The 13,493-nt window shown below is 50.0% G+C and overlaps 1 protein-coding gene across 1 annotated transcript; it reads right to left on the bottom strand.

The window, feature by feature from the left end:
* Positions 1–4,825: 4,825 nt before the first annotated feature.
* LOC137915006 (anoctamin-10-like) lies at positions 4,826–12,809 on the bottom strand (the record flags this gene model as incomplete). Its single annotated transcript, XM_068758485.1, has 10 exons — positions 4,826–4,879; positions 7,175–7,291; positions 8,017–8,145; positions 8,279–8,470; positions 8,558–8,746; positions 8,826–8,900; positions 8,990–9,045; positions 10,171–10,555; positions 12,270–12,454; positions 12,686–12,809. Coding segments are annotated over 10 exons (1,506 nt in total), but the record flags the coding sequence as incomplete, so codon positions are not given.
* Between the last annotated feature and the right edge of the window lie 684 nt (positions 12,810–13,493).

Here is a 13,493-nt window from a genome sequence, read left to right as displayed (position 1 = left end):
ATGTCCTTTGAGGACCGTTGTGGAGCGCCGTCCGTGGGGTAGATGTCCCCTGAAGACGACTGTGGAGCGACGGCACGGGTAGCGGTGGTTTGAGGACGACTGTGGACCGACGGCCGCGGGGTCGATGTCCCCTGAGGAGCACTGTGGAGCGACGTCTCCGGGGTAGATGTCCCCTGAGGACCGCTGTGGAGCGACGTCTCCGGGGTAGATGTCCCCTGAGGACCGCTGTGGAGCGACGTCCGCAGGTAGCTGTGCTTTGAGGACGACTGTGGAGCGACGTCTCCGGGTAGATATCCTTTGAGGACGACTGTGGAGCGCCGTCTCCAGGTACATGTCCTTTGTGGACCGCTGTGGAGCGCCGTCTCCAGGTACATGTCCTTTTAGGACCGCTGTGGAGCGCCGTCTCCAGGTACATGTCCTTTTAGGACCGCTGTGGAGCACCGTCTCCAGGTAGATGTCCTTTGAGGACGACTGTGGAGCGCCGTCTCCGGGTACATGTCCTTTGAGGACGACTGTGGAGCGCCGTCTCCAGGTAGATGTCCTTTGAGGATGACTGGAGCGCCGTCTCCAGGTAGATGTCCTTTGAGGACCGCTGTGGAGCGCCGTCTCCAGGTACATGTCCTTTTAGGACCGCTGTGGAGCACCGTCTCCAGGTAGATGTCCTTTGAGGACGACTGTGGAGCGCCGTCTCCAGGTACATGTCCGTTGAGGACGACTGTGGAGCGCCGTCTCCAGGTAGATGTCCTTTGAGGATGACTGGAGCGCCGTCTCCAAGTAGATGTCCTTTGAGGTCCGTTGTGGAGCGCCGTCCGTGGGGTAGATGTCCCCTGAAGACGACTGTGGAGCAACGGCGCGGGTAGCTGTCCTTTGAGGACCACTTTGGAGCGACGTCTGACGGCCGCGGGGTAGATGTCCCCTGAAGACGACTGTGGAGTGGCGTCTCCAGGTAGATGTCCTTTGAGGACCGCCGTGGAGCGCCGTCTCCAGGTACATGTCCTTTTAGGACCACTGTGGAGCGACGGCCGCAGAGTAGATGTCCCCTGAGGACCGCTGTGGAGCGACGTCTTCAAGCAGGTGTCCTCTGAGGACGACTGTAAAACGACGTCTCCGGGTAGATGTCCTTTGAGGACGACTGTGGAGCGCCGTCTCCAGGTAGATGTCCTTTGAGGACGGTTGTGGAGCGCCGTCTCCAGGTACATTTCCTTTGAGGACGACTGTGGAGCGCCGTCTCCAGGTACATGTCCTTTGAGGACCGCTGTGGAGCGCCGTCTCCAGGTACATGTCCTTTGAGGACGACTGTGGAGCGCCATCTCCAGGTAGATGTCCTTTGAGGACCGCTGTGGAGCGCCGTCTCCAGGTACATGTCCTTTGAGGACGACTGTGGAGCGATGTCTGGAGGTAGCTGTCCCCTGAGGACCGCTGTGGAGCGACGTCTGCAAGCAGGTGTGCTCTGAGGACGACGTCTGCAGGTAGGTGTCCTCTGAGGACGACTGTGGAGCCACGTCTGCAGGTAGGTGTCCTCTGAGGACGTCTGTCCCGGAACAGTTCATTTCATTAGCTAACTGTCCCTGAAGGTTTGTTGTCCTGCTTCACTGAGTGAACCATCGCTGCTCCTTCGTGTCTCTCCAGGAGGTAAGAAATACTTGGGACAGTGGTTGGACACTCAGCGTCATGGCAACGCTGTTGTCTGCTCCCAGTACGGCGTGTATTATGAACAACAGGATGAGTACAAGTATTCATAACATACCTTTGAGGTGTGGCCTGAGGAGCTGCAGGCGCCAGCGGGCTCCGCTCAGGTCATTTGTGTGATTCAGGAATACGTAATAGAAGCATGCTTTTCTAGTTTGTTTGTTTTTTGCATTCTTTCAGTACTTCTAAATACGCACTCGACACGTGTCCCTAAACGGGACATTCTGTTTGTTGAACTGAGGCAACATTATACTGAAGTGTAACTTGAAACATTATAAATGTTGAAAGTGTTTTATTGTGTTCCTGAAAGTCCGCGTCTTTATTCAGCAGCAGCTTCACCCCATCAGACGTTTGGGGAGCCCATACAGGAAGTCAAGCCTGTGCTCCACGGCGACTTCCTGTGGTGCACGGATGACCTGCTTCCTGTCTTCCTCCATGTGGTGCGTTGTCTCTCACACACACACACACACACACACACACACACACACAGATCTGTTTGCTGCTCTACTCCACAGGATCAGGAATCTGGGAGCTGAGGTCAGTCTGATGGAACATTGAATGGATCCCAATGTCCTGCAGGGGGAGCTGTGACTGCAGGTAGGACCCCCCCCCCCCCCCTAACACAGATAATAATCTGATCTACTGCCGACTCTTTGCACATTGTTAAAACACAAAATTCCAATTGCGGTTGATAACTAAATCATCATGGATATATTGCTAAATGATATTTAGAGGGCTGTGCAGCGTTTTTATCTGATATCTAATATTCTGCATCGTCCTTTAACCAGCACTTAATGACTCTGCTACAGGCCAGCAGGAGGCGCCGAGGGAGGAGCTCACACCGAAAAGATCACACCGAGGAGCCATCAGAAACGAAACCAGTCCAAACCACTGCCCTCTACTGGAGGACTCTGGACACTGCACCGGGCCGAGGCAGTGGGACAAAACCAGTCCAAACCACTGCCCTCTGCTGGAGGACTCTGGACACTGCACTGGAGCGAGGCAGTGGGATAAAACCAGTCCAAACCACTGCCCTCTACTGGAGGACTCTGGACACTGCAATGGGGCGAGGCAGTGGGATAAAACCAGTCCAAACCACTGCCCTCTGCTGGAGGACTCTGGACACTGCACTGCGTTACTCCTTCACATTCTGCCTCAGGACAAGGAGAAGCTCTTCACTGATCAGTGTAACATGGCAGCACATCAGTCCCTGGTTTTCACAGTGAAGCAGCACGTCGCCCTCTAGTGGACAATTTAAAACTCCCCAAAGTGAACTCCAGTGTTTAAAAGTCTATAAATGATATATTTCTAAATGTTTCACTTGACAGTATTTTAATATGACACCATGGTAAATCATTGACAGTCTAAAAAGGTGCAGCTATCTATTATAGCAGGGGCCTAAGTCATATTCTCCGAGGGCCACATCAGCCTTATGGTTGTCTTCAAAGGGCCAGTTGTAACTAACGCACTGTAAATGTAACTTACGATGCAACGGTGACGCACCGAGCGGTCGGCCGCTTCATTTCAAGATTTATTAGCGCAGCATAACGGTAAAGTTAACTTTCACACTGAGAACCGGGGGTTTCAGACAAGGTGGGGGTCGGAGTCCATGTTCATGGAGGAAGCTGGAGAACCTGCGTGTCTTCTGTGAGGAGGAAGTGAGGCGGCACTGAAAGAGTATAATCTGAGACATTATGGAACGAAACACGGACAAAAACAAGAATACGGACACGGAACAAAGGCTGCAGAAGGTTGAGGAATTAAAACGAGGCCTCAGATCTCAACAGGCTCTGTTCAGAAAAGCCAAATCACAAATCAGGCTGTCGTCAAGGGCAGTTTGTTTGGCAGAAGAGATCGCTAAATCAACAATTGATGGAATCTTACGAAGATTGTCTGATTTGAAGATTGTATCTGCTGTAAAATCCGGATCTCTGGATATTTATCTCAAATAAACCATTTCTTGCTCTTTAAATTTCATACCTTTAATAATTCTTTGACAGACCTTAATGTTTCCTATACAAGTGTTTTCTCATGCTGAGTCTGAATATGGCAGATTTTATTAACTGTACCTTATTTGTTTCCGTCACTTATCCAAACATTCACCTGAGCTACTTTCAAGATGTCTCTGTCTGGCAGCCCGAACCCAACCCCCCCCCCCCCCTGCATCCCCTGATTATAGATTATAGCTACAGACATGAGGCCGTGATCCCGGTCACTGAAGGTGCTGAAACCAAGTCGGTGGTAATAAACATGCTACTTGAGACTTAGGAGGTTTCGTGCTACAACCGAGCTGCTGCTGGACCAAGTTGCTCACAAACAGTGTTTTCAGACACGGTCCCTCCATCACGTCCCACCCAGGAAGGCGTCTCTTTATTTTCTCAGCATCAGATTGAATGCATGATGCACAAAGCAGAGTTGATGCATAGTTTCACTTCCTGCCAACGTACCCCCCCCCCCCCCCCCCCGCTGCGTCATTGACTCATCTAAATAGCTAGCAGTGAGAGTTCAACATTAAACGTTGGTGCTGAAGCTGAAAGGAGACAATTAAATGCTGCCCTTTGAAACGCATCGATCCGATTGGTTGATTTGACGTCGGCAGAGCACCGGACAGAGAGTTGATCTGATCTCAGTTCAGTCCGTCGCACTCTAGACTGTTGTCTCCAGAGTCCTACACATGTAGACTACAGTATGTGGTAGACCCTACGCTGATGTCATCAGACCCTTTTAGCCAATCATCGAACCCGTCCTCCAGAATGTTTGTTCAGAACCTTTTGAGTAAACCCAACAACAAACAAACAGACAAAACCTCCTTGAAGGTAAACCTAAACCTAAAGTTCAACCCAAAGTGAAGGGAACATGGAGTTCTGATACAAAATCAATATGTTCTAGATTATTAGCATGTCATAATTACAACCATCATTTGTTCCACCTTCCGAAAATAAAACGTTATTACAGTACATCTCATTAAAATGTCAGGCGTTGGTAAGCAGCTGTTCTAAAACCGAGGTCAGCTCCTGGGGGGGCGCGTCGCTGACCCTCCCCTCCTCGGTGACAGTAAAGAGACGTTGCAGGGAAACAGCACACACAAAGCAGCATCGTGTGAAAACACGGGAGTGAGGTGTGTCGACTCCGCCCATCAGCACCTGTAGCCCCGCCTCTCCTCACTGAGCTCCGAGGCTTCAAGCATTTTCTGCAAACAGAACAAAACACACAATGTGGATTTGTTGCAGGGGGGGGGGGGGGCATCCCCTCCTTCCTTGTTAGCTGTGTTTCTAAAAGGCAGGGGGGACGCAGAGCTCGGAGTGGCTGAACGTCAGACCGCATCTAACTGGGAGAGACATGGAGGACATTAATGGACTGTGTGCAGCGCTGGACGACAACGCGGTGCCATGACCTGCCTGAAGGACACATCCAATGGTTGGCTGATGCCCTTTCATTGAGTTCAGTTAATCTGGTGCAGATTCTAAATGTACATCTAACTTGAACATGCATGAAGAGGACATGTTTCCTTGACGCCTGAAAGACCTCGACCAAATATGGGACCTGCGTGTTTCTTACATCAAACTGTAAAGGCAATTGATCAGATTCCCTTTTTGAATCAATAAATGCCCACGGTGAGGCGGCGGCCTGGTGTGGGCTTGCTTAGCACCACAACTCAGCCGCCATGTGTTGGAGTTCACCCCAGTGAACGAAAGGGTCGCGTCCCTGTGCCTTCAGGTCAGGGACAGGCGTCTCCTTGGTGTGAGTTCAGTGCAGAGTACCTGGCCTTCTTGGAGTCCTTGGGAGGGGTGCTGGTACTCCATTGTTCTTCTGGGGGATTTCAGCACTCATGTGGGCAGTGACAATGAGACCTGGAGGGGGGGTGATTGGGGTGAATGGCCTCCTTGATGCTGTTGGACTTCTGTGCTAGTCACAGTTTGTCCATAACGAACACCTTGTTCAAGCACAGAGATGTCCATAAGTGCACGTGGCACCAGGACACCCCAGGCCAGAGGTCGACGATCGACTTCATTGCTGTGTCATCTGACCTCTGGCTGCTTGTCTCGGACACTCGAGTGAAGAGAGGGGCAGAGCTGACAACTGATCACGACCTGGTGGCGAGTCGGATCCGCCGGCAGGTTAGGAGGCCTCAGTCAGTGCGGTGTTTGACTCCCACCTCCGGGAGAACTTTTACAAGATCCTGGAGGAGACTGAGGGCATTAAGTCCGAGTGGACCATGCTCTCCATGTCGTCTGCAGGCAGCAACCCCCGAACCCGGTGGTGGAGTCTGGAAGTAAGGGATACCGTCAAGCTGAAGAAGGAGTCTGATCGAGTCTTGTTGACTCGTAGGACTCGGGAGGCAGCTAACAGGTACCAGAAGGCTAAGCGTACTGCGGCCCGAGTGGTTATGGAAGCAAAAAACCCGGGCCTGGGAGGAGTTCGGCGAGGCCATGGAAAACGACCATCAGTCAGCCTCGAATACATTCTGGCGAATTGTCCGGCGCATCAGGAGGGGAAAGCGATCCACAGCCAACACTTTACAGCGAAAGCGGCGAGCTGCTGACCTCGACTGGCGATATTGTTGAACAGTGGAAAGAACAATTCAAAGGTCTCCTCAATCCCGGTACCGTGTCTTTTATGGAGGAAGCAGAGGCGGACGCCTCCACCGCCGGGCTGAGGTGACTGAGGCGGTTCTCCAGCAGGACGAGATTCACCCTGACTATCTTAAGTCTCTGGATGTGCAGGGACTGTCCTTTTCAAGAAGGGGAAGTGGAGGGTGTGCTTTAACTGCAGGGGGTTCACGCTCATCAGCCTTCCAGGGCGCTGGGAGGAGGATTTGACCAATAGTCAAACCTCGGATTCAGGACGAACAATGTGGTTTTCGTCATGGTCAGAGAACACTGGATCAGCTGTACACCCTCGATCAGGTACTCGAGGGTTCGTGGGAGTTCTCCCAACCAGTCCACATGCGTTTTGTGGATTTGAAGAAGGCTTTTGCCTGGACTAAGTCATATTTAGATGTTGGTTTCTGCTGTTATTTCTCCAGACACCTTGTTCCGAGGCATCACGTTTTGTTTTTGCTGACACTGACAGGATGTTGGGAGGAAACCAGATCAAACTTTTATTGTCACAAATGGAGGCTCATTAAGACCTGAAAGCAAACGCAACATTCCTTCACTAATTACATGGATAACTGATCGTTTCCAGCATTCTACTGTCCCGCCTTCTTGTCCCGTGAGGGTTGCCACAGCAACCCAACCTCACGTAGTGAGGGAGGAAACGAGAGTGGCTGGTGTTGGGGAGGACGATGCAAAGGACAGGGTGAAGTGGAGAAGGTTGATCTGCTGCTGCTCACGGGACAAGACGAAAGGACAGGAGTTCTCAATGTGAGGACAGCACAGAAACAAACGGCACTGTGGTCGCTGTTGTTTGTAGTGTTGACGCCATCTTGCTGACTAAAGTGTTGAGATGTTGTCTTTGAAACGGCGTCTCTGCGGTGCTTCACCTTTTTCTTGAGGGCCTCCAGCGATTCAAACTCCAAGCGGGACAGTTTAATGCGGATGTGTTTGGGAACATCTGGGATGAGGAAGGCCAGGATGAACTTGAAGGCTAGCAGCACATGCTAAAATCACAGAATAGCAAACATCTTACATTAAAATACTTCTGGGACAGCTTTTATATGCATCATTTATTAAATAAAAACAGCAAGGACATGAACACGCTTTGAAAGGGAAGACCGTGCTATGCTTCTTAATAATGTTACCTAAGGGAAGCATATACAGCGTGAACAGAATAGGTCCAAGCACTGAACCCTGTGGAACTCCATATTTAACTTCTGTGTACATAGAAGATTTATCATGAACACGTACAAACTGAAATCTATCAGATAAATATGATCTAAACCAGTTCAATGCAGATCCTCTAACACCAACAGATTGTTCCAGCCTCTGTAACAGAATCTGATGATCTGTCAACACTGACATTAGCATTAGCATCTCGATTTTGTCTGCTCCTGCCCTGTCTCGCTATCGCTTCCCGATACATCTCCTTGTTTTTGACTCTCCTCCAGTCAGTCACACTCTCTCTGTCAACCCAGCCGGTCAGACAGATGGCCGTCCACCATGAGCCTAGGTTCTGTCCAAGGTTTCTGCCTGTTAAAGGGAAGTATTTTCTTGCCTCCGTCTCCAAAGTTCTTGCTCTTGTGGGTTAAGTTGGGTTCTGTGTTTCCCTGCTACTCCTGTAAAGTACCTTGAGATGACTTCCTGTTCTGATCTGGTGCTATAGAAACTCAATTGACTTAAAATAGAATTGAGTTGAATAACCAACATCTGTGCGTCGGTGAATTACCTCAATGGCTGCTGTCCAAAGTATGAGCTGTGTCTCTGATGCTGGGAAGTAAGCCTTGACTTGTGGAGATATGCCGATCAGCGCACAATTTGTCACAACAGCAATCACACTCATGGCCTCGAAGGCGAGCTAGACAGAGACGACAGAGACAGAGACAGAGACAGAGACAGAGACAGAGACAGAGACGTCCGACACATTGTCTTAAGCTCTTGAGGTGGTGTGAATTTGCTTGTATAGTCAGATGTTCGGTTTCTTCCATCACCTGCCAGACGCCCATGTTGGCCGCCGGGTCAGAGAAGGGACGTTGGAACACACGACACATCTTGAAGGCATCAGAGTACATCTCTGTGAAGTTGTTCAACAACACCAGGACAGCAGCCAGAGGGTAGACACAGGAGAACAGGCTGACGTACCCGAACAGCAGAAACAGCTCCAGGTAGTCGTCGAAGGTACCCTGACGGGGCGAGACGCAGACACGCAGATCTACGTAGCACACACACGAACGAACAGGAGAGCAAGATGCAGATCTGCGTGAACCTACCAGGTACGTGCTCATGTAGGCCTCCAGCCGGACCTGCTCCGCCAGAGGAAGCTCTTTGTCCTGCAGAGAACTTGTCACCTGGACTTTCCGGATCATCTTCTTGTTACGTCTCCTCTGAAGCCAATAAGGCATGAAGGCTTCCATAAACTGATTCAAGATCTGACTGGTGATCAACAAGGTGGCCAGACTCTGGACAGAAGAGCACAATGCTAACCAGGACGAGTGGAGCAGCGGCTCGGGTGGGCAGACGGGGGGACAGAAAGCCTACCTGCCTCAGAAGCACCATGTCCTGCATGACGAAGGCGATGTAGAACAGTGAGGAGAAACAGTTGACGAAGTTGAACTGTGAAAATGAAAAGAAATTCTGCACTCTGATCACGGAAGCATGAAAGTGGCAAAGCTGAAAGACATAAGTATGCGATTCCTACTCACGACCAACACTTTGAGGACCAAGTGATTCTGATACGAAGACTCCAGCCTGTGATTTTCTAAAGGCACAGAGAAGAGAAGCCGTTTGGAGCAGGAGCATGGAAGCTACAGCTAATGGAAGCTACAGCTAATGGCAGCTACAGCTAATGGAAGCTACAGCTAATGGCAGCCACAGCTAATGGCAGCCACAGCTAATGGCAGCTACAGCTAATGGCAGCTACAGCTAATGGCAGCTACAGCTAATGGCAGCCACAGCTAATGGCAGCTACAGCTAATGGCAGCTGTGTCCACGGAGACACGCGTCCTCACGCATACAGCGTCACAAAAAAAGGTATCTGCTGTACTGCAGTAGCAGGTAGAAGCAGTATCTGCTGTACTGCAGTAGTAGCAGGTAGAAGCAGTATCTGCTGTGCTGCAGTAGGAGCCGGTAGAAGCAGTATCTGCTGTTCTGCAGTAGTAGCCGGTAGAAGCAGTAGTAGTAGCAGGTAGAAGCAGTATCTGCTGTATTGCAGTAGTAGCAGGTAGAAGCAGTATCTGCTGTACTGCAGTAGTAGCAGGTAGAAGCAGTATCTGCTGTACTGCAGTAGCAGCAGGTAGAAGCAGTATCTGCTGTACTGCAGTAGCAGGTAGAAGCAGTATCTGCTGTACTGCAGTAGTAGCAGGTAGAAGCAGTATCTGCTGTACTGCAGTAGGAGCCGGTAGAAGCAGTATCTGCTGTCCTGCAGTAGTAGCCGGTAGAAGCAGTATCTGCTGTACTGCAGTAGTAGCAGGTAGAAGCAGTATCTGCTGTACTGCAGTAGTAGCAGGTAGAAGCAGTATCCTGTTTACTGCTGTAGTAGCAGGTAGAAGCAGTATCTGCTGTACTGCAGTAGTAGCAGGTAGAAGCAGTATCTGCTGTACTGCAGTAGTAGCAGGTAGAAGCAGTATCTGCTTTACTGCAGTAGTAGCAGGTAGAAGCAGTATCTGCTGTACTGCAGTAGTAGCAGGTAGAAGCAGTATCTGCTGTACTGCAGTAGGAGCCGGTAGAAGCAGTATCTGCTGTACTGCAGTAGTAGCCGGTAGAACGTGATACGTAACAGATCCTGCCTGTCAAACAGTCTGAAACTAGCACATATGCGTACTGTTGCGTACACAAACACGTTTCCACCACTGCATTGCAGCATTAAATACGCAGAACGACTCACCCCAGTCGGTCAGGAACTCGGCACCGCATCTGTAGATGAGATTCATCACCTCTATGACCACAGCGTAGACGATACTGGGCACGAACAGCAGCATGCCCGTCCAGAATGTGGGCTCCTCGTCGTGGAGGGCGTGTGCCCATCCCTCCATCACAAAGTAGATCATCATGACATGGAGGGAGAGGGAGAGGCAGAGCAGGACGAAGGGCAGGGACACAAGGTAGATGCGCAGCTGCCTCTTGGTGTTGGGGTAGAGAGGCTCCTCGCGGCCCGTCACGGGGTTGAGCCCGAGGACGCCGTGGAACCCAGGACGGGGCTCTTCGAAGGCCTTCTTCCTGCTCAGCGTGCCCCAGCGGTAGGCTAGAGAGGCACTGCGGCGCTTCCACAGCTGGAGGAGGAAAGCTTTTCTTACAAAGATATTCATCCCAGCAACAACTGGTCTCATTAAACTGGTTGTAGGCGTGGTGCTGGTGTGAGTATCTTCTAAGCCGGTGGGTTTATCACTATGTAGTATTTGACTAAGCAGCTGCTGTCAGAGCTCCTACAAACAGGACAGCAGTGGCAGCGCAAGCACCCATCGCCTCGGCCAGGGAGGGCCTGCCTTTGGTTGGAAAGCTGCTGCATGGATCTCGACGGAAATGTGTTTTTTTACCCTCGCCAAAGAGGAGGCGAGGGTATTGCAATTTGGTCCGCTTGTCTGTTCGTTTGAGCGCATAACTCAAAAACTAGTAATCCAATCGACTTGAAATTTTTACACAAGCAAGGTTCCGTCCGTGGCTCGGTCCTCCCCGAGAATGGCGTTGATCTGGATCTGGATCCAGATTCTAGAATTATTTTTACATCTGGAATTGTGCCTGTGCTGTAAACTGCCACTTTAAGAGGGAGGGACACGAATGGCATGATGGGAAAAAGAGTCCAGAAGGAGTCTTGTAGTACGTTCCGGAGCAGCAAGCTAGAGCAGGTTTGGCCCCTCTGATCCGGAAGCCCTGTTTACTGTCTCACAAGATCCAATAGTCTTTTGGAGGCGGGGTCTGCAATCTCTGATTGTCTTTCTAGTTTGAAGATGGTTCCCGGTCTAACTTAGATCCAATGAAATGTTCACTCTGTGGGAGGAGCCAATTGAGTCCAGTAATGAGAGGAAGGCAGTAGCAAGGCAGTCGTCACTGAATCTACATGAATGTTAAAATCTCCCACAACAAGTATCTGTTCTGCTTTCAGAACTAAGCTTGTTAAACATTCAGAACATTCTGACATGAAATCAGAGTCTGGGCCTGGAGGGCGGTAAACTAGAACAATCAGGACTGGCTGGCTTGATTTCCATGTTGGAAGTGACAGACTAAGAATAAGACTCTCAAAGGAGGTATAGTTTAATTTAGGTTTAGGGTTCATCTGGAGCTCAGAGTTATAGATGGCTCCGACTCCACCTCCTCGGCCGGCGTCTCCAGAAATGTGAGAGTTAACATAACTGGGAGGCGTGGCTTCATTTAAAGGGGACATGTTATGAAAAACTCACTTTTCCCATGTTTCTACTCTATTCTGGTGATTTTAGGTCCTGATCAACCAAAAGCAGAGAAATAAACCATCCAGTCGATCCTTCGTCGTTTGGTAAGTCTGGAATCACCTCCTGAAACACGTCTGGAAGAAATCTCTCCTGGCTTGACGTCAAGCGGGGGAACGTGCACAAGATGTGCGTCCCTGTATCCGTGCTCTGCGTCTAAATATATTTTATTTTGAAAAGTAACAGTAACCAAGTAACCATTACTAAAAGCTAAATGCCACTAAATAACGCAGACATAACTGTGTCCCACGGTTTATGTATGTTATACATAATCAGTCGGGTAAAACTAACCTAAACTAAGGAACTGTTAGTCATCGCTTTTTTTGTGGAATACCCGATGCCCCCCCCCCCGGCAATTTCAGTTTGAGACCCCTGATGTAGAGGACTTTAAGGACAGGACAGTTTCAAATAATCACTTTTTTCTTCCTCATGTGGCAAGTATGTGTATTAATTGTAAATAAATTGTTCAATTTTAAACTTTTTTCTTGACCTCTGGAAACTTTAATTCCAGTTCGGCTGAATAAATAAACACAACCGTCCATACCTCCAGGAGAACGGTGCACCAGATCAAGTTGAACACAGCTAAGACGACATATTTGTCGTAGTCCTCCCAGTCAAACAAGTAGTAAGGCACTCCAATGAAAGCCATAGGCAACAGCGCGAAGGTGAAGTACTCCAGGAAGCCAAAGTAGAGGGCCAGACCCTCCCCATAGTAGCGCCTGATGTTATCTAGGGATAATGAGAGAGGACAGGTAGTGACGAGAAATATGAATGAGCATTTCAGCATTCCTAAAGGTTAACACCTCCATGGAGTCAAGGGCCAACGGGGCATTGTGAAGTCTGAGCTATTTCAGCATATGGGAGGAGCAACAACGAGGAACCAGATTCCCTCTGTACCCGAGAGCTGCTCATCCTGAATGTTGGGGATTCTGTGCTTATCGATGGGAACTCGGTACTGACCTAGAGGCTGAGGCGCCAGCTTCACCTTCTTGTACCAAGAGAAAGACAACCTCTTCAGCGCTTCCAGTTCTTGGAGAGGAAAGATTTGAATCAGGATCCCTTTGGACTGCAGTCTGCGGACTAAGGAGCAAAAAGGTTACTTCCTGTGTTCCGTGTTTCCCTTCCGGTTCTAATCCCTTTATTCCAGCGGCAGCACCACAGCATCCCTGCTTCACTCATCTCACGGCGTATACAGCAGGTAGCTGAGCAGGTCTGCTAAGCATGCCCATGATGTGGAACAGGTTTCAGTGACATTCAAACAGAATCCCTTCTTTGTTTGCCTGAACTTACTTTCCAAGCCAAATAATCCTGCAGCAAGGGCAGGCAAACAACGGCTGGGAGCCATCCCAGTGCAGGTGAGTGCCCAAGGCAAGCATCCTCACTGTTTGACGTAGAGCGACTAAACACAAGGACACGGACGCTCTATCGTGTCATCTGCCATTTCCTGAGTGCACCATTAGTCAAAACTGATTCGATTCCGCTTTAAGGCGACTCGTCAAACACGGTCCCTGAACGGAGGCACCCCATCCCAGCGCAAGTTCATCGCTTCCTTATCTTGCTTTGGGATTTGCGTATTTATTGCTTCCATGCTGCAGCACGGAGAGAGTGAGCGAGACATGGAAAGAGAGGGAGGTGCAGAGGCAGCAGGGGGGGGTGCTTGGTCGGGTAAGGTTGCTTCCAAGGACAGATGGAAGCAGAATGGCGAGTCCAGTTCTACTAATGTTCTTACATCAGGATTGTTGGATTCTTTGCATGGGATGCAGCTGCT

Source organism: Brachionichthys hirsutus, unplaced genomic scaffold (genome assembly GCF_040956055.1).
Source record: "Brachionichthys hirsutus isolate HB-005 unplaced genomic scaffold, CSIRO-AGI_Bhir_v1 contig_479, whole genome shotgun sequence".
Taxonomy (NCBI): domain Eukaryota; kingdom Metazoa; phylum Chordata; class Actinopteri; order Lophiiformes; family Brachionichthyidae; genus Brachionichthys; species Brachionichthys hirsutus.
Note: the sequence above shows the minus strand (reverse complement) of the source record. Positions and strands in the feature narration are given on the sequence as shown.